General features: G+C 35.6%; 1 protein-coding gene across 1 annotated transcript in view; it reads right to left on the reverse strand.

Annotated features, from left to right (window-relative positions):
• Positions 1-1,448: 1,448 nt before the first annotated feature.
• The window catches only part of FAM133A (family with sequence similarity 133 member A), a 52,554-nt gene continuing 27,223 nt past the window's right edge, over positions 1,449-26,779 (reverse strand). The window contains exon 2 of the mRNA XM_059384916.1: positions 1,449-3,157. Coding sequence (XP_059240899.1) covers positions 2,314-3,048 — 735 coding nt within the window. The 5' untranslated portion in view covers positions 3,049-3,157 and the 3' untranslated portion in view covers positions 1,449-2,313. The remainder of the gene's footprint in view (positions 3,158-26,779) is intronic.

A 26,779-nucleotide genomic window follows, 5' to 3' on the forward strand; every position in this document is an offset into this window, starting at 1 on the left:
CTTTCCAACAGTCAGCATTGCTGATAAGCATAAAATGTTATGCTAAACCACTCTCTTCCTCAGTTATTACATAAAAACCAAAAAACAAAATAACATTTCCTTCTACTATGGCATAAATGGTCACTTCTGAAACAATCTGAAGAAAGATGTGAGAGAAGATCCATGAATTACTTTATGTAAACAACAAAACGGACATTCTAGAATGCTATGGTAGTAAATTAGGCTTGGTGATGCTATGGTAATTAAAAAAAAAAGACCCCAAATCTCAGTGGCTTAACATATAACAGTTTATTTCTTACTCTCTAAAGGTTCACAGCAAGTCCATCAACTCTCCAGGGCTGGTGCCTAATAAACAGTAACTTAGAGATACAGTCTGCAACCATCTTGTAGGTATACCATTTGGAGTACACTGAGAGAGCTGGAAGGTCATGCAGGACATTTTGCTCCTCCATTATGAAATCATACCTCATTTCTGTTTACAATTTCTGCAATCCCTCTGCTAGAAGTAGTCAAATGGCATTGCCTAACTACAAGAGGCTGGGAAGTGAATGGGAGCACACAGATATTTGGTAAGCTGTTAATGTCTTTGCCATATTCTACAAATTATATAAGCTTTTTTCATATTTTAATGAAAAACAATTTTGGAAAACTCTATGTGGATATAAAATATCCCTTAAATATATTTTTATCAGCAATTTTTTTTAGCAAACAAGTAAAATTATGAAAATTTAAGATGATCTAACATGACATTACATTTATAATGTTTCAAGAGCATTTCTGAGAGATTCCGGCATTTCAACTGCAAAAATTGGGGAAGCCAATATTTATTTACTTGGTGTTCTCTATCTTTATAATAACTTTACCTTTGATTCAAGGGAGCTGATATGAAATCAGCTATTAAAAATTTATTGATTCTCTCATCATGCCAAAATACTTTATAAATATGACATTACAATTAGCACATCCTCTGTAACAAGTAGTTCTTTCTGAGACATCAATTGATTCATATTACTCTGATATATCAATATGTAAAATAAAAATAATTCTCAACTCATTTCAGCATTAGTGGTAAACAAGCATGAGGCACCAAATCTTAGTAAAATATGACACAGGAAGATCAAAGGTGTCATTATGTCCTAAATTGAATTCCTATTTTACTCCTATACCAATGCTTAACACACTGAGTTTTTAAACAGCATACTTATTAAGATTTTGGCAGTAGTTTTATGTAACAAGTCACATAGCATACTAGAGGTCTGGCACTTAACTTGCTTACAATAAACAAGCTTCAATATGAAGGCATTAAATATTTTTTCAAAAACCTTCTTTTTACATGCTAAGTATTTTGTCAAGTGTGCAATTAAACCTAGTAATGAAATATAGTAAGATTAGGAAATTACAAACTTGTAACCTAAGCATAAATCATATAAAAAGGATTACTGGTTATGTAGAATATCCCTGGATAATCAAAAATTAATAGTATAAAACATGCAAAATATTTCAGAATCTTTATTAATCAAAAAATACCAGGGTTTATTTAAAATGATTCCCCTCTAAAGGGTATCAAAGTTAATTCAAATAAGGTAACACTCTAATGCTAAACATTATTCAGTACTGTTGAAATGGAGGTAAATTTCATAGAACTGGGGGCTTACTTATCCTTCCTGTCTTCTTGTTCACTTGAAGCAGCATACAACATTCCAGAATTTCACTAAATAAGAAAAGAATGGCTGCTGCACTGGCAAAAATAAGATGTGTAAATATCAAAGGCACACTATTCAGCTAGCCAAAGTGGTAGCGAACTCTTTTTCCCCCACAAGCCCTTTCCCCATGTAAACTAAAGTTTATCAAGAAGTAAAATAAACTAATCTTCAAAAGTAAGGATTGAGTCATCATTAATTATACGCTTCAAAAATGTCAACTACAGCTGTCTGGATATTTCTGATTATATTTTAAAGATATATCCAAATTAGATATTTTTAAATTAGATAAATTTGGGGCTCAAAATTATTATCTAAAACATTTAATTCAATTCCAAATGTTTTAACTACTAGTATGAACAACAGGGTTTTAGCTCTCAGAAGAATTAACCATTGGAAGGGAAAACACACACACAAACAAAATTATATATTTATACTGCAGGCAATGGTTATGGCCCTTTCTGGCACAGTGGCATATGACTGGCACTCAGTCAGGAATAATTCTACAAACAAAGGGAAATTCATGCATTTTTAAAAATATTCCCTAACATTCACAGTTGATATTTCCTTAAATTCCTGCTTTTTTAAATAGGAAAATCTTATTTTTTTCTTGTTATCCTGACTTGTGACTTGAACCCGACTTCTTTTTCTTCTTCTTACCATGTTTCTTGCGCTGTTTCTTCTTCTTCTTCTTTGCTTTTTCTGTTGATTTTTCTCGCTCTTCATGTCTTCTCTTCTTTTTTGCTTGCCCTTCCTCTTCATAATCTGATTCCGATGAGGACTCTGATGATGAGGGTTTATCTTCAGGATAAGTCTTCTTTCTTTTTTTGCTGCGACTTCTAATATACTTTTCTTTCTCTGTGCCATCCTTTGACTTCTTTTTCTTTTTCACAGATTCCTTGGTCTCTAATTCAGATTCATATGTAGAGCTTTCTGATGATTTATATGAATGGTTCTTCTTTTTCTTTCTCTTTTTTCCTTGTTTTTTTTCCTCATTCTCAGAATCAGAACTGCTTGAAGAATCAGAGCTTGATGAAGACTGACAAGATTTCTTCTTTTTCTTTTTCTTTTTTTCTTTTTTTTTAGAAGAGCTCTCATTTCCACTCAATAATTTCTCTCTACTTTTTTCCAATTCTTTTTTCCAATTCTCATTCATTTTTTCTTCAAATTCAGCTAATGCCTTGGAGCCTTTCTTTTTATTTTCTAATTGTTTCTTCACTTCTTCCCAGGTGGGCCTTGGTCGATTCAGATAATCTTGTATTGTTGGGCCTGTAGATTGAGTCTGGCCCCTCCATCTGGCCATTGCTATAGGATTCATATAGGCCACTCGATTATCTCGCTTCCCCATGGTGCCTGATTGTTCCAAGAGCAGACTCTCAATGCCAAGAAGAATAAAGATAAACTCTCTTTTGGTTCTTCATCTGCTGGTATATCAAGCATCCTATTAGTATATCATCCTGTTAGAGAAGCAGAACGAATGGTTACAAAATGCCTTTAATATGAGACAAAATAAACACATAAGCTTAATTGTTCATCAGTACCTATCAGTATAGTATAGTAGAAATTTTCAAAATCTTAGACCTTTGGAACAAAGAATATGCACATTTAAGACTTTTGCATACTTAAGATATTGTGGTATGAATATAACATACAGTATTTTTTATACCTCAGGTAAGGTTCTTACTAATTTTTAAATAAATATTTCATTTTATATTATGTGATACTGCTTTTTTTTCTTTCATTTGGCCTTATGTAGTATAAAAAGAAATAAATTTCTATAGCTGAATTCTGTATGAGGCAGATCTCCTCCACCTTAACAAAGTGCAGCACAATCCACTCTGACAGAAACCTAGGAGTCATACCTGAGAAATCCTGTCCCTCAAGTCTTATATCTAATCCATTACTATATCCTGTTGTTTAAGCCTTGACAATAGGTCTCATATCTATTCACTTTTCTCCAAATATATTGTCACCAATTTAGTACAGATGCCATCATCTTTCACTTAGACTATTAATCTCTATTATCAATTAAGTATTATCTGCCAGGGACTGCTTAGTGTTTTGTAACAGATTACCTCATTTAATCTCTAGACTAACTCTATGAGGATGATTATATTATTATCCCTATTTCACAGATGAAGAAACTGAGTCTTAGAGAATTTGAGTAACTTGCATAAACTAACAGCTAAAAAAATGTCCAAATTAGGATTTAAACCAAGGCAGTCTGACTCCAAACCCCGAACACCTAACGTAACACTATATTGTCTCTCTACATCAACCTCTTAATTGATACCTTTATTTCTACCCTTACTTTCTTCAATTCCAGCCCCACACTACAACCAGTAGGTCTTAAAATAATACAGTGGTTTTATATTTTAATGAGAATCAAATCCAGACTCCCATAAAAGTCTTATATGATCCATCTTGTTTCTTTTTATTAGTTTTTAAATTTTTAAAAAATATTTCATTTATTTATTTGGCAGAGAGAGAGAGAGAGCCCAAGTAGATGGAGCAGTAGGTAGAGCAGTAGGCAGAGGGAGAAGGAGAAGCAGACACCCTGTTGAGCAGAGAGCCTGATGTGGGGATCCATCACAGGACCCTGGGATCATAACCTAAGCTGAAGGCAGAAACTTAACTAAGCCACCCAGGTACCCATCTCTCTTACTTTCATCATCCCTTTACTCAATTCTATCTTTTCTTATCTTCTCTTGGTTTCTGGAACATGATAAACTCCAAGCTTAGCCATCATGGCCCATGCTACCCCAGTCTTCAGGTCTCAGCTTATTTATTTATTTGTATGTATGTATTTTTAGAGGGGGGTGGGTCAGAGGGGGAGAGAGAATCTTAAGCAGGTTTCATGCCCAGAGCAGAGGCCAATGTGGGGCTTGATCTCATGACCCTGAGATCATTACCTGAGCTGAAATCAAGAACTGGACACTTTCCAGAATGGCTGCACAAGCCTGCAGGACCCAGCAATTGCACTACTTGGGTATTTACCCCAAATATGCAGATGTAGCAAAAAGAGGGGCCACATGCATCCCAGTGTTCATAGCAGCAATGTCCACAATAGCTAAACTGTGGAAGGAGCCAAGATGTCTTTCAATAAATGAATTGGATAAAGAAAATGTGGTTCATATATACAATGGAATATTATTCAGCCATCAGAAAGGATGAATATCTACAATTTGCATCAACATGCATATAACTGGATGGTATTATGCTAAGTGAAATAAGTCAAGCAGAGCAAGATAATTATCATATGGTTTCACTCATATGTGGAACATAAGGAATAGCACAGAGGACCAAAGTGGAAGAGAGGGAAAACTCAATGGGAAGAAATCAGAGAAGGAGACAAACCATGAGAGACTCTGGACTCTGGGAATGGTTACAGAAGGGGGGGGGGGTGGGAGGATGGGTAACCGGGTGATGGGTATTAAGGAAGGTATATGATGTGAAGAGCATTGGGTGTTATATGCAACTAAGGAATCATTGAACACTACATCAAAAACTAATATGTTAGCTAACTGAACTAACTAACTAACAACTAAATAAATAAATAAATAGAATGCTTAAGAAAAAAGCTGGATGCTTAACCCATGGAGCCACCCAGGTGCCCAGGTCTCTAAATGTCAATTCCTCCACAAAGAAACTATTAGGTGGAACTACATAAAATTGCCAATTATATGGGACAGAAACAGTTAAATACCAGCCACTTCATAAGTATTAACTTTATATTAAAGCATGTTGCCTTTGTACCTTCCCCCATACACATTATTCTCTATTATAGTTCCTTGTATCTTTTATGCACAATACTTATCAAACTGGTGATTATTTCATTTGTCTGGTTATTTGTGTGTGTGTGTGTGTGTGTGTGTGTTTGTGTCCACCACTAAATATAAGGCCAAGAAGAGTAAAGGCCATGTTTAATCTTTCTTATTCACCACGGTGCTCCTAGTATCTAGCATGCCATGTGGCTCACATTAAATATTCAATAAATATTGGTTCAATAATAAACAAAAACGTGGATAGATGGGTTTATGGCTCTGGGAGAAAGGGCATTTAGAGAAGCTTCCTAGAATTGGTGATGTCTGTACAGGAGTTTTAAAGAATAAAAGTTCACCCTGGAAATGAAGACATGAAGAACATTCCAGGCAGAGAAAACACAATGTGGGGGGAGGGGGACCAAAAAACCAGGAATATGAAAGAGCACCATGTGTTCATGTTGATGAAGCCTAAATTTCTAAAAAAGCAATGGCTAGAAGTAAGGCTACATAGAGAGGAAATAGCTTGATCACAGAGCCCCTCTAAAATATATAGTTGTTAGGAAGCCAACAAAGTCCTTTAAAGAGAAGAAAAAGATGATCAGGTATATCATAGTTTTTCTTGTCAGTCTCTGTTCTGATTCTGACCCTTTAAATCAACCAAACATATCTACTCATCATAAACTCAATATCACAGATGTTACAGTGACTCTTGGTGATAGTTTCCTGCATTTAATTGTTGTGTTCATGATATTATTCTCCTTCCCTTTCAGTTCTGTCCAGCTCCTCTTAGTTCTTTCTGTCATTTACATTCTGACTGATACTCTAAATATTTATCAGATATTATTGTTTCTCTGACCTTATAAAAAGCCCTTAAAAACTTTAGTTCATATTCAGCTTGCTGGTTCTCTCACTACTGGACACTTAGAATAGCATAATTCATTCTAACTTCAGTTCCTTGAGACTTAGTCCTGACATCATCTAGAAAGACAGGCAAAGAGAAGTTCATAAGAACTTTGGATGTGATGCTAAGGATGTTGGAATTCATTCTATGAGACTTAAAGTGAAGTTAATTGGGAGATAATGCTTATTTTAAATAGAATGATATGGCCATGTTTGAGTGTTTATGAAACAATATTTATAGCATGGAAGTTGGATTGGATGCAAATAAGAATGAAGGCAATGAGATCACTTACGTATTCATGCAGACAGGAAGTGAAAGGGTCTAAAATAAAATCAGTAGAATTTTGAATAGAGAGGGGAATATACATGAGAAATGTTGATGTGATTACACTAAAATTAATGACTAATTGCATGCAAAGGGTGAGAATGAGAAAGGACAAGACTCTGGCTTGTGAGACTAGATAAAAGGCAATGCCAATGATTGGATAAAGTAGGAAATGGCACAGACTTTCAGAAAAGGTCTACAATCAGTATTGGAGTCAAAGTTTGAGGTGCCTATGAGACATCTGAATGAAGCTGCATATAGAAAATTAGATGTATGGATGTTGGCGTTCTGGAATGTGACTTGAGTTAGACATGTAGCATTGGCAGTCACTGAGTGAAGGCTAAAGACATAAGAGAAAGTTAAATTACCTTGGGGAGATTTCAAACGAAAAAAGACTTGAGCACTGGATCCAATTTAACAAGAAGCAAGAGGTTGCCAGAGAGAGTGAAGCTTATAAATAAGACTTCAGAAAATTAGTTAGAATGTTAAGAGCTAGATTGCTATCAGAAAAAAAAGTAAGAGTTACAGAAACACACAGAAGGAGAATAAAGTTTCACGGTGAGGACAATAATCTTCAAAGGTATGTGTTCATGGATTTAATTTGAGCAATTTTTAAATATAAACAAATTTGGAAAAAGCCTAAATGTCCATCAATAACAAACAGGTTTGGGGCTCCTGGGTGGTTCAGTCATTTAAATGTCTGACTCTTGATTTTGGCTCAGGTCATGATCTCAGGGCCAAGGGATTGAGTCCTATGTTTGAGCCCCATGATTGAGCTCTGTGGTGAGCTTGGAGTCTGCTTGAGATTCTCTCTCCCTCTTCCTCTGGCCCTCCCTCTGTTCACATGCACTCTCTAAATACATACATACATGCATACATACATACATACATACATACAATTATTAAAAAATTTAAAAAACAGGTTATGTGAATTATAGTATACATATATAGTGGAATACTATATCTGCAACATATTGTTAAGTGAATAGTTTGTCAAATGTAAACAGTTATCTCTGCATATTGGAGAGGCATCATTTCCTTTTGTATGTTTTTCTATAATGTTTACATTTTCTATAATAAGCAGGTGTCATCTTTACTTTTTAAAAATCCAGAAAAGAAAAGATATCATGGACAATATTAAATACAGCAGACTGATCGAGTAAGAGAAAATCTGGAAGTATACATTATATTTAGCTATGAAGAAATCATTAGTAAACTTTGCTATTGGAATTTCAATTAAACATTGAGGGAAGAAGCCAGAAGACCACTGTTTAAAGACTTTAAGGACTAAATGAGAGGTGAGAAGGTAGAGATATAGAGTGTATTCATTTGAGAAGAAAAAATAAAAAGAAAAGATGATAACTATCATGAAAGATGCAGGATTAAAGAAAATGTTTTTTATTTTCTTTAATTTTTGTCATTGAAGAAACTTGGACATATTCACAGGGTAACAAGAAGAATGGAGTGTAATGACAGAGTTTTAAGAAGATAGAAAAGAGGGGCAAGTGGGTGACTCAGTAGGTTAAGTCTCGGCCTTCAGCTCAGGTCATGGTCTCAGGGTCCTGGAATCCAGCCCCACATAGGGCTCTCTGCTCAGCGGGGAGCCTACTTCCCCCCTCTCTCTGCCTGCCTCTCTGCCTACTTGTGATCTCTTTCTCTCTGTCAAATAAATAAATAAAATCTTTTTAAAAATAGAAGATAGAAAAGAGAGGGAATAATTAATGTGGCAAAACCATAGAGAAAGCAGAGAGGACTCAAAGTCATAAATAAGAGATGCCTCTTCTTGCAAGAACAGAGGCAAAGAATAAAGAAATGGTATGGGTGCAGGGCTTTTATTTTTCTTTTCTTTTCTTTCTTTTTTTTTTTTTTTTTTTCATTTTTGTGGAGGGAGAAATTAAAGGGAAAAAGTTGAAGTATTTCTCACATAATGGCCTTCATTTTCACTTAGTGATACATGACAAGGTCATCTACTAAAATTAAGGTAGGCCGAGGTAAGTTTTGAGACCAATAACTAAAATTTGGAAAAACTGCAGAGGGGAATGAGAGAGGGTGCTGATACCAGATAAGTGTATGAGGGCTACATACACTTTTCTTAGAAGATTAAGCACACTGAGAAAAAAGAAAAAGTCACACCAACAAAATCTCTTGCTCAAATAATCTTTGCTTTAGAATTTAAAATACTTTGTTTCTATTCCAGAAGAGAAACTTGATTTTCTGAATTTCTATTTATCTGTATGAAGTATGCTAATTTTGTATAGAGATCAGATACAAATTGTGACAGTCCTGCTGATAATTTGAGTATTATAATAATTAAATGTTCATTCATTATCAAAATAATTCCCTTTTGATCTAGATAGGAGTTCAGATGGTAGAGTAGTAGGAGGACCTTATAGTTGTCTCATCCCTGGTATACAGCTAGATAAATACCAAATCATTCTGAACACCCAGGAAATCAATCTGAAGTAAAAGAACAAAATGCACAACTAGATGGAGGAAAAAGGCCACATAGTGGAAGGTAGGTGTGAAGATGGGATTTGGGGGAGAAAAGAATGCAGGTGCTTCAGAGGGGAAGGAGATCTGATCAGGGAGAAAGGAGAGAAGGAGAGAGACATACAGAGAGAAAGAGAGAGAGAGAGAGAGAGAGAGAGAGAGAGAGAGAAGGCATTGCACAAAAAAACACTTCCCTAAAACCACTGACAGGGAAAACAAGAGGGGATGATAATCACAGGTTTTTACAAACAGCAGAGCTCAAAGTCTAAAGTTTTAGAAGTGTATGCCATTGCCAGGGTGGAGCCTGGCAGGTGTAGAAGTGCTCCAGTGGAAGAGGGCAGAGGCCTAGGAATGGAAAGCATGGTCTGAGGATCCCCTGGGATGCACTGGGAGAGAGTTTTCCCCTTCTTGGGGGTGGCACTGCCTTTCTAGGGACAAGAGAGCTGATAGGCACCACTGAGCTGCCCAGTTCATTAGCACAGGAGCAGAGGCAGCTGCTGAGGGCAGGTAATCTAGACACTAGGTCTTTGCTGTACTTTACTGTAAACTCTAAGGCCCTACATATTAGTGCAACTGCCCTTTTGGGACAAATCAACAATAGCCACACTGCAGCCTTCCCCCAGAAGTTCAGCACAGGTCTGTGAGATGCCAGGTCCCTAAAGTTTGGAGTTTTGAAACCCAGCTAGCATGTTAGCATGCCCCCACATAAAATATAAGAGCACTGAGGCACTCTGTGGGCAGATGGCTTGGACATAAATAGTGAGAAGACAGGGATCTGAGGGATGCTTGCGACAGAAAAGGGATTAATTCTTCACTCTTCTGCAAGGTTTTCCTGAGTAGTGGCAGGCATAAACTCCCTGATCTGGGGATGAGAAACACAGCTGATGCCATTTTTACCCCTGTCCACCAGCATAGAAGGACTTCAGTGAGCAGCAGAGTGCCCACAGTGGAGACTTGAACCGCTTACACCAAGCTCCAACTCCTTGCATTCTGCAGATGCTTTTTTACTAGGGCAAGTGTGCCTGAGAGTCAAAGTAGCCGCAGGCCCCTCCCCCAGAATAATAGAACCAGCCCCCACACCCGTCAAATCTACTCATCATAGAGCACTGCAAAACTTCAGCTTTAGGGGAAATATGATCAAGCCTCTTTTAACAAGCAGACCAAAACACACCTAGTTAAAATTCACCACATAGTGGATAAGGTTCAAACACTCCCCACTGCAGGCAAGGAAAAACTCTGCAGAGGACAGACATGAGGGAAACAGCAGCCAAAACATAAGAGCAGAGTGTACACCACATACACCAGAAATGTTTCCTGAAATATCAGGCCCTGGACAGTATATGACCCCTTCTTAATATAGTCATTACTCTCAGGAGCAGTACACGTAACAGGCTTTCCTAACATACAGAAGATACAGACTTAGACAAAAATGACAAGATGGAGGAATTCACCCCAGAAGAACAAGAGGTTATGGCCAGGAATCTAATCTAAACAGATACAAATAATATGTCTGAACAAGAATTTAAAACAACAATCATGGATATTAGCTAGGCTTGAGAAAAGGATAAAGGACACCAGGGAGTCAATTACCACAGAGACAAAAGACCTAAAAATTAGTCAGGCTGAAACAAAAAAATACTGTAACTGAGCTGCAAAACAAACTGGATGTAATAACTACAAGAAAAGAAGAAGCAGAGAAATGAATAAGTGATATGGAAGATAAAATTATGGGAAAAGTGAAGCTGACAAGAAGAGGGAGAGAAAAATACTGGATCATGTATGTAGACTTAGGTGACTCAGCGACTACATGAAACATAATAACACTCATATCATAGGAGTCCCATAAAAAGAAGAAAGGAAAAAAAGGGGCACAAGGTTTATCTGAGCAAATATAGCTGAAAGTGTCCCTAATATGGGGAAGAAGAGAACTCCCATAAAAAATTAACAAAACACAAAACACAGGCCAACATCAAGACATCATAATAAAATTTACAAAATACAGAGATCAGGAAAGAACCCTGAAAGCACAAGGAAGAGAAATCCTTACTCTACAAGGAAAAAAAAAATAAGTTTAGCAGCAGATCTCTGTATAGGAACTGTGTAGGCCAGAAGAGAGTGGCATGATGTATTCAACACATTGAATGGGAAAAATACAGTCAAGAATATTTTCTCCTTCAAGACTGTGATTCAGAACAGAAAGAGGGATAGAGTTTCTCAGACAAACAAAAACTAAAGGAGGCTATGACATTAAATCAGCCCTGCAAGAAATATTAAAGGGAACTCTTTGAGTGCAAAAGAAAGGCCAAAAACAACAAAGACTTGAAAGGAACAGAGAAAATCTCCAGACACAATGACATTACAGGTAATACAATGGCACTAAATTCATATCTATCAATACCCTGAATGTAAATGAACTAAATGTTCCAAACAAATGACATAGGTTATTGGTATGGATAAAACAAAACAAAACAAAAAACAAACAAACAAAAAACAAAATCCATCTATCTTTTACCTACAAGTGATTCATTTCAGACCAAGAGCCACCTGCAGATAGAAAGTGAGGGAATAGAGAACCATTTGTTATGCTAATAGAGATCAAAAGAAAGCTGTAGTAGCCATCCTTACAAAGTAGATTTTTTAAAAAGATTTTATTTATTTATTTGACACAGAAAGAGAGATCACAAGTAGGCAGAGAGGCAGGCTGAGAGAAAGGGGTAAGTGGGCTCCCAGCTGAGCAGAAAGCCCAATGCAGGGTTCGATCCCAGGACCCTGAGACCATGACCTGAGCCAAAGGCAGAGGCTTAACCCACGAGCTAACCAGGCGCCCTGACAAAGTAGATTTTCAAAACAAAGATTGTAATAAGAGATGGAGAGGGGCACTATATCAAAACAAAGGGGTCTATTCAACAAGAAGATATATAACAATTGTAAATATTTATGCCTAAAACTTGGTAGCACCCAAATTATGCAAATCATTAACTGACAAACATAAAAAACTAACTGATAACAAGAAAATAATAGGGAACTTTATCATCCCACTTATAGCAATGGGCAAATCATCTAAGCAGAAAATCAACAAAGAAACAATGGCTTTGAATGACACACTGGACCAGAGGGACTTAACAGATATTTTCAGAACACCTTATCCTAAGAAGCAGAATACACATTCTTAGACTGCACATGGAACATTCTACAGAATAAATCACATGCTGGGTCACAAATCAGGCCTACACAAGTACAAAAAGACTGAGAATATATCATGCATATTTTTGGATCATAGCGCTATGAAACTTAAATTCAACAAGAAAAAAAATTGGAAAGACCACAAATATATGGAGGTTACAGAACATCTTACTAAAGAATGAATAGGTTAACCAGGAAATTAAAGAGTAAATAAAAAAAATACACAGAAGCAAACAAAATTGAAAAGACAACAGTCCAAAAACGGTTGGGATGCAGCAACAGTAGTCCTCACAGGGAAGTATATTGCAATACAGGCCTACCTCAAGTATCAAGAAAAGTATCAAATGTATAACCTAATCATACATTTAAGGATCCACAAAAGGAAGGAAAAATTAAGCCTAAAGCAAACAGAAGAAGGGAAATAAAAAGATTAGAATAGAAATAAATAATATAGAAACAAAGTCCACCTCAGTAGAACAGATCAATGAAACTATAGCTGGTTCTTTGAAAAATTAACAAAACTGATAAACCACTAGACATACTTATCAAAAAGAAAAGAGAAAGGACCCAAATAAATAAAATCATGAGTGAAAGAGGAGAGATCACAACCAAAACCACAGGAAAAGAGTCATAAGATAATATTATGAAAATTATATGTCAATAAATTGGGCAATGTGGAAGAAATTGATAAGTTCTTAGAAACATATAAAGTACCAAAACTGAAAGACAAAGAAATACAAAATTTTAACAGAACCATAACCAGCAAAAGAGTGAATCAGTCATCAAAAATCTCTCAACAAATCAAAGTCCAGGGCCAGATGGCTTTCCAGGGGAATTTTATCAAACATTTAAAGAATTAATACCTATTCTTCTGAAACTCTTCCAAAACATAGAAATGGAAGGAAAACTTCCAGACTCATTCTATGAGGCCAGCATTACCTTGATCCCCAAACCAAAGATCCCACTAAAAAGGAGAATCACAGGCTAATATCTCTGATGAATATGGATATAAAAAGCCTCAACAATATACTAGCAAATCAAATTCAACATTACATTAAAAAAATATTCACTATGATCAAGTGGGATTTACTCCTGAGTTGCAGAGTTGGTTCAATATTCACAAATCAATCAACGTGATATAATATAAGAAATGATAAGAACCATGTGATAATCTCGATAGTTGTGGAAATAGCATCTGACAAACACAGCATCAATTTTGATAAAAGCCCTCAACTAATATATTATAATATATACAACTAATATAATCCTTAGTGAGGTAAAACAAGAACTTTCCCTCCATGATCAGGAAAAACACAAGGATGTCCACTCTCACTATTGTTATTTTACACATTTCTGGTAGTCATAGTGTCAGCAATCAGACAACAAAAAGAAATAACATGTATCCAAATCAGGAAAGGAGAAGTCAAATACTCACTATTTGTAGATGACATGATACTCTATGTAGAAAACCTGAAAGACCAAAAAGTTGCTAGAACTCACACACCCATTCAGCAAAGTCACAGGATACAAAATCAAGTACAGAAATCTGTTGCATTTCTAGACACCAATGATGAAGCAGCAGAAATAGAACTCAAGGAATCGATCCATTTCCCAATTGCACCAAAAAACGTAAGATCACTAAGACTAAACCTAACCAAGGAGGTGAAAGATTCGTACTCTGAAAACTACAGAACACTTATGAAAGAAATTGAAGAGGATACAAAGAAGTAGAAAAACTTTCCATGCTTATGGATTAGAAGAGCAAACATTATTAAAATGACTATACTACCCCAAGGAATATACACATTTAATGCTATCCCTATCAAAATACCACCACCATTTTTTCATAAAATTAAACAATCAATCTTGGGGAGCCTGGGTGGCTCAGTGGGTTAAGCCTCTGCCTTTGGCTCAGGTCATGATCTCAGAGTTCTGGGATCGAGCCCCGCATCAGGCTGTCTACTCAGCGGGGAGTCTACTTCTCCCTCTCTCTCTCTGCCTGCCACTCTGCCTACTTGTGATCTCTCTGTCAAGTAAATAAATAAAAATCTTAAAAACAAACAAACAATCCTAAAAATCTGTATAGAACCACAACAGGCTCCAAATAACCAAAACAATCTTAAAAAAGAAAAGCAAAACGGAGGCATCACAAATCAGGATTTCAAGCTATATTACAAAGCTGTAATGATCATGACAGTATGGTACTGACATAAAAACAGACACATAGATCAATGGAACAGAATAGAGAACCCAGAAATGGATCCACAACTATATGGTCAACTAATCTTCAACAAAACAGAAAAGAACATCCAGTTGGAAAAAGTCTTTTCAACAAATGGTGTTGGGAAAACTAGACAGCAAAATGAAAAAGGATGAAACTTAACCACTTTCTTACACCATACACAAAAATAAATTCAAAATGGATTTAAGACCTATATATGAGACAGGAAATCATCAAAGTCCTTGAGAAGAATGCAGACAGCAACCTTTTTGACATCAGCCATAAAATCTTACTAGTCATCTCCAGGGGCAAGGGAAACAAAATAAAAAATGAACTACCTGGACTTCAAGATAAAAAGCTTTGCACAGCAAAGGAAAGAAACAAAAGTAAAAGGCAACCTTCAGAATGGGAGAAGATATTTGAAAATGACATATCTGATACAGGGTTAGTATCCAAAATATATAAAGAACTTATTAAACTCAATATCGAAAAAAACCCTAATAATCCAGTTAGGAAATGGGCAGGAGACATAAGTAGATCTTTTTCCAAATAAGACACCCAAATGGCTAACATATACATGAAAAGATGACTAACATCACGGATCATCAGGGAAGTAAAAATCAAAACTACAATGAGTTATCACCTCACACCTATTAGAATGGCTGAAATTATTAACTCACGAAACCACAGACATTGGCGAGGATGCAGAGAAAAGGGAATACTCTTACACTGTTAGTGGGAGTGTAAATTGGTGCAGCCACTCTGGAAAACAGTGTGAAGTCCTCAAGAAGTTAAAAATAAATCTACCCTAAGATCCAGCAATTTCACTACTAGGTATTAACCCAAAGGATACAACCATGCTGATTAGAAGAGCACATGCATCCAAATGTTTATAGCAGCCATTATTAACAAATCAACGATTGTCAAATCATGGAAAGAGCTCAAATGTCCATCAACCGAGGAATGGATAAAGGAGTTTGTGGAGTATGTGTGTGGTGTGTGTGTGTGTAATATACAATTGAATATCACTCAGCCATGAAAAAAATTGAAATCTTGCCATTTGCAGTGATGAGGATGGAGCCAGAGTGTATTATGTTAAGTGAAATAGGTCAGTCAAATAAAGAAAATACCATAGTATTTCACCCATATGTGGAATTTACAAAACAAACAGATAAACATAAAGAAGGGGAAAAATATAAAGAGAGAGGGAAGCAAACCAAAAGAGACAAAACTATAGAGAATAAACAGGGTTGGTAGAGGGTGGTGGGTGGGGATGGGTTAAGTGGATGATGGGTATTAAAGAGGGCACTTGTGATGAGCAGTAGGTGTTGTATGTAAGGGTTGAATCACTAAATTCTACACCTGAATCCAATTTCACCATATACATTAACTATCTAGAATTTAAATAAAAACTTTAATAAAAAATAAAAAATAAAAATAATGAAATAAAAAATAACCATAAAGAAATTATTTTGCAACATAAACAAACAAATAATTCCCTTTTGATCTTCTATTATGTACCAGACACTATGTTATTTGTCATGGAGATTATGGTCTAGTAAAGCAGTAGCTATTACACAAATTTTAACAAAATGAGTATGTAATTATAATCATGATTAGAATGATGAAGGAAAAGTACAGGATGCTAGTGGAAGCTATAATGAGGACCTAATTCAGAATGCAAGGTCAGTTCTCAGACCCTAACATATAATCTGTGACCTTATAGATAAATCAGAGCGAGCCAGATGAAAGAGTTGAACAGGAGGTAAGTAATAAAAAAGCCAAAGTTGACTGAATATTCCAAGCAGAAGGAGTAGCAGATGCTAAGGTCTTGAAGTTAAAAAGAAAAAGCCAAATATAATGCAAAATATTGACATTATTACACTCCTGAAAATCAGTAATCATATCATTTTCTCCTTCTTGAAAGTGATTGTATCTGTACTATTTTTCAATGAACATGTTCTGGGCAAAGTCAATATGAATTTTAGTTAATTAAATGCACATTTTAAAGTTTCACAATGTAATTCATATTGTAAATATCACCAAAACTAGTTACTTTAGAGAATTCCTCTATTTTAAAAATAATTTCATTGAATTTTCAGTGATATGTCTAACTGCAGACAAATTACCATAGACACATGTAATTCAATCGAAAAACCTTTCCAAATTAGTTGGTAATCACTCTGAGACTTAATCTGAAGCATCCAACTCTTCTGCAAAGGTCTGGACATTTGGATGAGGTTCCGATAAAAATAAACTTACATTCTTTGTCTACATTAGTTAAACTAAATTGAAATAACATTCTACTGGAATAAATTCCTCTTATAAAGTTACTGAGAGGATTTAAGATAGTATTGAATTTACTAAATTATTAAAAAAAAAACAATAGTCTAGGGGCTCCTGGGTGGCTCAGTGGGTTAAAGCCTCTGCCTTCGGCTCAGGTCATGATCCCAGGGTCCTGGGATCCAGCCCTGCATCGGGCTCTCTGCTCAGCAGGGAGCCTGCTTCCTCCTCTCTCTCTGCCTACTTGTGATCTCTGTCTGTCAAATAAATAAATAAAATCTTTAAAAAAAAGAACAATAGTCTACACATACATACTAACAATATCTTAAATTATCACAGTATGTTTTGCCATTCCACACTGAATATTATAGAGAGAACAGCTACCCTATGACCCTGCAATTGCACAACTGGGTATTTACCTCAAAGATACAGAGGTAGTGAAAAGAAGGGCCATCTGTACCTCAATGTTCATAGCAGCAATGGCCACAGTTGCCAAACTGTGGAAAGAACCAAGAGGCCCTTCAACAGACGAATGGGTAAAGAAGGTATGGTCCATATATACAATGGAGTATTATGCCTCCATCAGAAACGATGAATATCCAACTTTTGTATCAACATGGACGGGACTTGAAGAGATTATGTTGAGTGGAATAAGTCGAGCAGAGAGAGTCAGTATATGCTCCGCTTACTTGCAGAGCATAAGGAATAACACAGAGAACATTAGGAGAAGGAAAGGAAAAGTGAATTGGGGGAAATTGGAGAGGAAGGTGAAACCATGAGAGACCGTGGATTGAGAAACAACCTGAGGGTTTTGGAGGGGAGGGGGATGGGGTTTGGATGAGCCTGGTGGTGGGTATTAAGGAGGGCACATATTACATAGAATCCTGGGTGAGGAGCATAAACAATGAATTTTGGAACACATTCAAAAAATTAAATAAATAAATAAATAAATAAATAACATTTAAAAAGAAAACTATACTGTGTTGAGACCATTTTCCTCATGTGAATTCCCTCCAGCATACTTGTGTCATGGAACATTCATTGTTCTAAAGAAAAGGTACAGAATTTGAAATACTGCCTACTCCTTCTTTTCTTTATAGAACTGCCAAATAATTAAATATCAGTCTCTGCCATGTTAAGGATGATAGCAAACAGCTTACAGCAGCAACAAAATACTGAAGATGCAAGAGATAAAATAGGAGGGAATGGTTTTAAGAGGGTAGAATTTCTAAGTATAAATTTTAGCTGTTTAAAGAAATGAGTATTTCACCCACTTATTTATGTTGACATAGTAACATTTTGTATTTTATATTAAGAAAAACAAATCATTATTGTAAAATGCTTTCTAAAATTTTTATTAAAAATTTCAGTGTGATACAGCATACCATAATGTAATTATATATATTGTGAATTCTACGTAGGAAAGGATATTTTTATTGAAGTATAGTTGAAACACAATGTTACATTAGTTTCAGGTGCATAACAAGTGATTTGACAATTTTGTACATCATGCAGTGCTTACCACGGTAAGTGTAGATAATATTTGTCATTATACAAATTTATTACAATATGATTATTTCCCTATGCTGTATTTTTCATCTCCATGGCTTATTTATTTTATAGCTGGAAGTTTGTACCTCTTTTTTTTTTTAACGATTTTATTTATATATTTGATAGATAGAGAACACAAGTAGGCAGAGAGGCAGGCAGAGAGAAAGAGAGGAAGGGAAGCAGGCTCCCTTCCGAGCAGAGAGCCCGATGCAGGGCTGGATCCCAGGACTCTGGTATTATGACCTGAGCCAAAGGCAGAGGCTTTAACCCACTGAGCTACCCAGGCACCCCTCGAAATTTGTACCTCTTAATCCCCCTTTTGCCCATCTCCCTACACTCTCTCCACTGGCAACCATCAGTTTATTCTCTGTATTTATGAATCTGTTTGGTTTTTCTGCTCATTTGTTTTGTTTTTTAGATTCTACTTGTAAGTGAAATCATGGTATTCTTTCTCTGTCTGACTTATTTCACTTAACATAATAGCCTCTAAGTCCATCTATGTTGTCACAAATGACAGGACTTCACTCTTTTTTATGGTTAGTATTTCATTTTACACACACACATACATACACACATACACACACAGCTTTTTTTATTCATTAATGGATGCTTTAATTATCAATGGACACTTAAGTTACTTACATATGTTGGCTTTTGTAAAAAATACTACAATAAACAGGGGTGCATATATGTTTTCAAATTAGTGTTTTTGTTTTCTTTTCTGGATGAAATACCCAACAGTGGAATTACAGGATCGTATGCATTTTTATTTTTAATTTTTTGTGGAACCTCCATATTGTTTTCCATTGTGGCTGCAGTAATTTACATTCTCACCAACAGTGCACAAGGATTCTTTTTTCTCCACATCCTTGTCAACATTTGTTATTTCTTTCTCTCTCTCTCTTTTTTTTAAAATAGTAGACATTTTGACTGGTAGGAAGCGATATCTTCTTGTGGCTTTGATTTGCATTTCCCTGATGATTAGTGATGCTGTGCATCTTTTCATGTGACATTTGGTCATCTGTATTTCTTCTTTGGAAAAATGTCTATTCAGGTCCTCTGCCCATTTTTAATTTTTTTTTTTTAAGATTTTATTTATTTCTTTGGCAGAGACAGATCAGAAGTAGGCAGAGAGGCAGGCAGAGAGAGAGAGGAGGAAGCAGGCTCCCTGACGAGCAGAGAGCCTGATGCGGGGCTCGATCCCAGGACCCTGGGATCATGACCTGAGCCGAAGGCAGAGGCTTTAACCTACTGAGCCATCCAGGTACCCCTCCTCTGCCCATTTTTAAATCAGATTATTTGTTTTGTTTGTGTGTGTGTGAGTTGAGTTGTATAAATTCTTTAGATATTTTGCAGATAAACTCCTTATTGGATATATCATTTGCAAATATCGTCTCCCATTCTGTGGGTTGCCTTTTCATTTTGTTGATGGCTTTCTTCACTTTGAAAAATCCTTTTTATCTTGATATAGTCCCAACAGTTTATTTTTGCTTTTGTTTCCATTTCCTGAGTAGACATTCAGAAAAATCTCGCTAAGGCCAATGTCCAAGAGATTACTGCTTATGTTTTCCTTTAGGAGTTTCATGTTTTCAGGTCTTACATTTAGGTCTTTAATCCATTTTGAGTGAAATGCTTTCTTAAAACATTTTTTTAAGGATATTTTTAGATTTACAGAAATGTTGCAATTCATATCTTCTGTACCCAGTTTCCCTTATTTAATATCCAACATTAATTTGGAGCACTTGTCACAATTGATGAGCCAATATTGACATATTTATGTCAACTAAAGTCCATTATTTATTCAAATTCCCTTAGTTTTTGGCTAATGCCATTTTTCTGTTCCAGGAACCCATCCAGGATACCACATTATATTTAATCACCATGTCTCCCAGGCTCCTCATGGTTATGTAAGTTTCTAAGAATTTCCTTGGTTTTGATGACCTTGACTGTTTTGAGTAGTACCGATCAGACATTAGAATCCTCTTCAATTTGGGCTTGTCTGATGTTTTTCTCATTGCAGGAGTTAGGTTTAAAGTTTTTGGAAGAAAGAACAGAGGTAAGGAGCCATTCTTACTACATCATATCGAGAGTACATATGTTGATCACCTGACTGAGGTAGTGTTTATCCTATTTCTCCACTGTAGATTACCTTCCTTTTCCATGCTCTATCGCTTGGAAGGAAGTCACTTTGTGCAGCCCACACCTGAAGAATGGAGACTTATGCTCCACCTCTTTGTTGGAGGAGTATCTATATAAATTATTTGAAATTTATGTGAGTAGGAGATTTGTCCATTCATAACCACTGATTTATTTCTTTCAATCATTTATTTGTGTCAGTATAGATGAAGAGTATTGATTTTATAGTTTGGGTAATATTTCAGTGCTACTTTATTCTGTTGCTGAAACAGTTCTAGTTTTGGCCTTTGGGAACTCTTTTGGTTGGCTCCTATGTCCTTTTTCCTATTGACTGCCCTCATCATTTTGTTTCTTTTTTTGTTTCTTTGTTTCGAATTTTTATTTGAATTCCAGTTAGTTAGCATATAATGTGATATTGGTTTTGGAGTAGAATTTAGTTATTTATCCCTTACAAATAACATTCAGTGCTCACACAAGTGCCCACCTTAATACCCATCACCCATACATCGCAGTCCCCACTCATCATTTTGGTTATTAAGCACTCCCTATTTTCTGGCTAAGATGCTCAAAAATCATTTTGCATATCCCCTGTATTAGCCCTAGAGTCCTATCAGGGTTTCGTTGCACTAGGCCCTCTTAGCAGACAGGGCTAGGAAATATAGGAAGTGGTTTTATTTCATCCAATCATATATGAAGTTTGAAATAAATACATGACACTTGTATAATGAATATAAATTATTTACAGATAATGTGCAGAATAGTTTGTTGACTATAATGTGACATCTAGGTGATAGGACTGAATCATCATCAACAGAGTCCATGTTGTGATTGTTTCTTGATTAACAGCAAGGAGCTCTACTGTGTATTTCTGAAATTGCTTGAAAAGTCTAAAAGTCTAAAGAAAAAAGCACCTCAGAAGAACTAGCTCTGCCCCTTTAGCATTTTGCCCTAGTGAAGAAGCCATGGAGAGAATAATGGTATTGTTTATAGTGCTAGTGTCAATGTTTTAAGAAACCTTATGTAGAAAGTCATTATATACGTAAGTACTAAATTCAACTACGGATTTTCCAATAAAATACTTTCAGTAAGTTTTGGATGCTCACTAGCAAATTTCTCAAGTCTTCCTTGACAACGAATTTTGTCCTACAATGTGTGTTTAGATGAATAAGGTGTGGGCTATACATGGGGTAACCAAAATGTCCTATTAACACTGAAGATTCCAGTTCTTCTATTCAAGGAGTTCTCTTACATAAACCAAACCTAATTGGATACTAGTTTCTTTCCATCTGCATGATGACTCCAATGAAAATATACTCCCAAAATAGGGTTAGCCACATATCTTCTCCATACTAATCCAGTTTTTATTCATTTAGCAAATGTCTCACAATATGAATTTTGAAGAAACCCTTGACAAGACCCTTGACAAGATCCCTTAAGTCCCAAATCTTATTAAGTCAGTGTATTTTAGCATTAAACATCCAAAATCAATTTTGTTCATATCTGACCAGAGTGTAAATGGAATATCATTTATATATTAGACTTTAAAAGTGAGATAGGCATGTACCTTTCATATTCCTTATAATTTAATAAATATTTTAGTGCTAAAAGTGATGTATTTTATATTAGAGAATCATAAGATGCTTCCTGAGGCAATACACTGTGTATCCAAAGTGATCTACAGTCTAAAATCTGTTAACTTTTCCCTAGGATCTAGTTGTACCAGGTTACACCTGTCATCTCTTCTAACAGTTTATAAACAAAAATAAGGCCCTAAACATAGGAAGCAAAATACCAGGGGGAACTTCTTACTTTTTTGTCAGAGAGCACAGTTCAAAGATACATCTATTTATGCATGGTTTTAAGTAGTCTTACTTAGTTTTACATGAATCAGTGTTTCAATCACTACCTTCCATAACCTGCCACCCTAACACAATTTTTAAAATGTATTTTTAAAAAGAGAATAGATAATTTGATGTAATCTGTGTATATGAATATAATGGCTGTTAAATAGCATAGAGCATCACAGTTATTTACTGAAGCTGGCTACATTTAAATGAGTCACATTTCTTTTCATATTAGAAATGACTACATATGCATAGTTCCTAAAAATTCAAATGCCAGTGCATTTAGACTTCTTTGTTACAATAACTAAATTATGGTATTTATTGGGAACAATAGTAAGCTGTGCTTGGAAGCATCACAAACTAAAAATTTGTATTTGTATTGGCATTGCTTTATCATGCCAGAATCAAAGGGTACTATATTTCCATGAATTACCTAATATGAGTATTCACGTGGGAATATGACTCAGTTTTCATCCTCAGGGAATGACAAAAATGTATCTCAATTCCAGGAAGAAGACTGAAGAAGGGTTGGGTTGATGAAGCACATAAAATATCTTAGGAAAATTCACTAGGCAGGCTATATTAACTTCACACATGCAGCAAATCACCATTAGAATTCATTATCATTAGAGTTGAAGGCCTAGCTCTTCCATTCAATTGTTGAATGCTCTCAGACAAATCATATAACCTCTCTGTGTCTCAGTTCTTATTTCTGAAAGTTGAGTTGATATATGATCATTTACAACTTCATTCCCTGCCCCCAGGTTCAAATGGAATTCTCTTTGGCTACCATTCACTGTTCATGGTGAATACTGAAGAGTGATCTGAATATTCACCATAAACAGGAACTCTTCCAAGTAGTTTACATGGCTATTTCATTTGATTCTCACTACCACATGAAGTAGATACTATTATTTTCCCCATTTGATAGATAAGGAAACCCATTCTCAGGAAGGTTAAGTAAAATGTCTGTCTCCTAGCTAGTAAGTGTTAGAACCAAAATTAGACCCCTATGAGTCTGATTTAAAACTTGCATTTTTCAAGAAAGTTGTACCATGAAAAGTAGCTGCAAATTCTCACTGAGAACTCTAATGAAAACATTATGGTGTTATATGCAAATAATGCATTTTTGAACACTACATCAGGAACTAATGATGTACTAAAAAAAAAAAGAAATGCAAGTAAAAATAAAAGTGTACATTACAGAGGTGGTAAGGCTGGGGAATAAAGGAAGTGAATGAAAGGCACTGATGCCAGGATAGAGGTCGCTTCTAAGTAAAAAAGAAAGGGAATGTAATCAGGAATGGACATATAGAGGTCTGTCAGAATGCTGGTAATGTTCTATTTCGTTACTTGGATGGTGACTACATATGTGTTTTATTCATTATAATTTCTTAAACTCTTATATGTTTTATATACTCCGTTGTATATGTAATGTTTCATTGTAAAACAATTTAACTGAAAAATTAAAATAAAAAGAAGTTCATTTCTGTAAAGCTATGAGAAGGAACTCAAACTCTGCTTCATGAGAAAACTAAAGCCTGCAACAATCACTGTCATCAAAATGTTTGAAAACCCTGTAAGAAAGACGAACAGTGTTCTGTGGATAGACAGTGGTGATAGAAGCACACAATGAGAAAATACTAATGCTACTGAACTGTATGCTTACAAATGGTTAATGTAGCAAATTTTATGTTATATAAAATAAAATAACTTTAAAAAGAAAATATGAGGGGTGCCTGGGTGGCTCAGTGGGTTAAAGCCTCTGCCTTCAGCTTGGGTCATGATCCCAGGGTCCTGGGATGGAGCCCCATGTCAGGCTCTTTACTCTGCAGAGAGCCTGCTTCCTCCTCTCTCTTCCTGCCTGCCTTTCTGACTACTTGTGATCTCTGCCAAATAAATAAATAAAATCTTTAAAGAAAATATGATTATTATTTGTAGCTGTTCTTCTATCCCTCAAGTTTAGAAGGTTGCAGGACAAGTACTTACTTCAAAGGGCAGAAAAGAGTCTACTGTTAATAAAATTTGAATTGGTGGATACTATAAGTTTCTATAAACTAGAACAACTTGAAGTGGGAGTTCCACTAATTTGTCAAATCTATCTAAAATTTTTAGATACATGAAGCATAAATCTCTCATGGGGTGGGGGTGGGGATGAGAGCCTAGCCTACACTAATCAGCATTTTTTTTCCTGCATTAGCATGTGGCTGGATACAACTAAATTTTATGATAACAAGGATAACTTGAGAAATTGGAAATGCATGGAAAACTCAAAAACACCACGTAAGCTATTAAGTTCAACTTCTTTTCTTACCCAACCTGATGATCACCAGAACAGTTAAAATGGACTGATTCAAGTTTTCCCTTCTCTTTTCATTTGCAAGTGTGAGGATGCCTAAGGAACAGTGTTTAACTACCAGAAGCAAAAAAGGAAATGGAAACTATCCAAATCAGCCCGGGTGATCGATAAACTCCACTAACAGTTTCTTCCTTTTATATTACAGGTTACTTATTACTTATCTCTGTTTCTTTGCACAGTTGTATATGTTTCTGCCATTTGTATTTATAGATTGTCATTTATTTTCTCTTTTTTTTGACTTTTTAATTTTTTAAAATTTTTTTAAAATTTCTTTTCAGTGTACCAGAATTCATTGTTTATGCACCACACCTAGTGCTCCATGCAATACATGCCCTCTCTAATACCCACCACCAGACTCACCCAACTTCCCACCCCCTACCCCTTCAAAACCCTTAGATAGTTTTTCAGAGTCCATAGTCTCTCACGGTTCATCTCTCCCACCAATTTCCTTCAACTCCCTTCTCCTCTCCATCTCCCTATGTCCTCCATGTTATTTGTTATGCTCTGCAAATAAGTGAAACCATATGATAATGGACTCTCTCTATTTAACTTATTTCACTCAGCATAATCTCTTCCAGTTCCATCCATGTTGATACAAAAGTTTGGTATTCATCCTTTCTGATAGAGGCATAATACTCCACAGTGTATATGGACCACATCTTCCTTATCCATTCATCTGTTGAAGGGCATCTTGGTTCTTTCCACAGTTTGGAGACGGGCCATTGCTGCTATGAACATTATAGATAGTCATTTCTAATTTCTTTTTCCCTCCATGAACTGAAAATCCATAAAGGATAAAGGCATAGCATTGCCCTGACGACCATGCTCTATTTACTGTTTTGGCATATATCCTGAGTCAAAGAATTTGCTAAGTTGACACATAACAACTTTTAATATCATTATTTTTGCCTATTTATTATATCATTGCCAGTTGTCATACAGTATTCAGAAATATAGCAAAGTTTGACACTAGGAAGTCAGCTGCTTTTGCCTAGACTCCCTTGAATCTTTTTGACCACTTGACTGACACTGAAATAATCTGCCTATATAATTGCCTAAATTAGAAATCTGAAGATTCAAATAACTTTGCTTGATTGATTTGTTTGATTTACTACAAACTCAATAACTCCAGATAACTTTTTCTCTATGGAAAAAGTCTACCTAACCTGAAATTGTTCAACAGCCTTGAATATGACCGTACTGATTATTTAATGAAATTCCTTAAATCTTATAATAAACAGTCCTACCAAAACCTTAAATCTATTGGGCTTAATTTATTTTAAAATATTTGAGCATGAAATTCCTTATCATGGAAATCAACTTGATACCTTAAAAAGTAGAGGAACATCTAAAATGTTTATGACATGTTAAAATGGAAGAAAACCTGCTTTTCACCAGTTCAAATTACTGGCTTAGAAAATAAATAATGGGGGGCACTTGGTGGCTCAGTCTGTTAAGCATTGTCCTTTGGCTCAGGTCATGATCCTGGGGTCCTGGGATCAAGCCCCTCATTGGGCTCCCTGTGAAGTGGGAAGCCTGCTTCTCCCTCTCCCTCTTCCTGGTGCTCACCCCTGCTTGTGCTCTCTCTTTCTGTCAGATAAATAGATAAAATATTTTTAAAAAAGAGAAAATAAATCATGGATCCATAAATTTATTCTGACTATACTAAAATTTAAAATATGTTAAACTAAGGTTTAATCTATATGGCAGAAATACATAACCCTATGTATACATAGGTTATAAATCTATATGGCAGAAATATATAACCCATGAGACAGGCACTGATGTTAAACAAGACAGATCAAGTCAATGATTTCATGGGGCATACATTTTAGAAGAGGAAGGCAATTAAAAAATTTGGGCTTTATTCCAAATATGTCATAATGTATCTAATCGAGACTTTAATAGAAAACACTGTGTGGGGGATATAAAGAAACAAGTTAAATGACACAATGAGGAAACACTCAGATGAAACCAAAATGTGGGACAGTCTATAAAACAAACAGCTGGTCTTTTCCAGAAA

The sequence above is a fragment of the Mustela nigripes genome, chromosome X, assembly GCF_022355385.1.
Source record: "Mustela nigripes isolate SB6536 chromosome X, MUSNIG.SB6536, whole genome shotgun sequence".
In the NCBI taxonomy this organism is placed as follows: Eukaryota; Metazoa; Chordata; class Mammalia; order Carnivora; family Mustelidae; genus Mustela; species Mustela nigripes.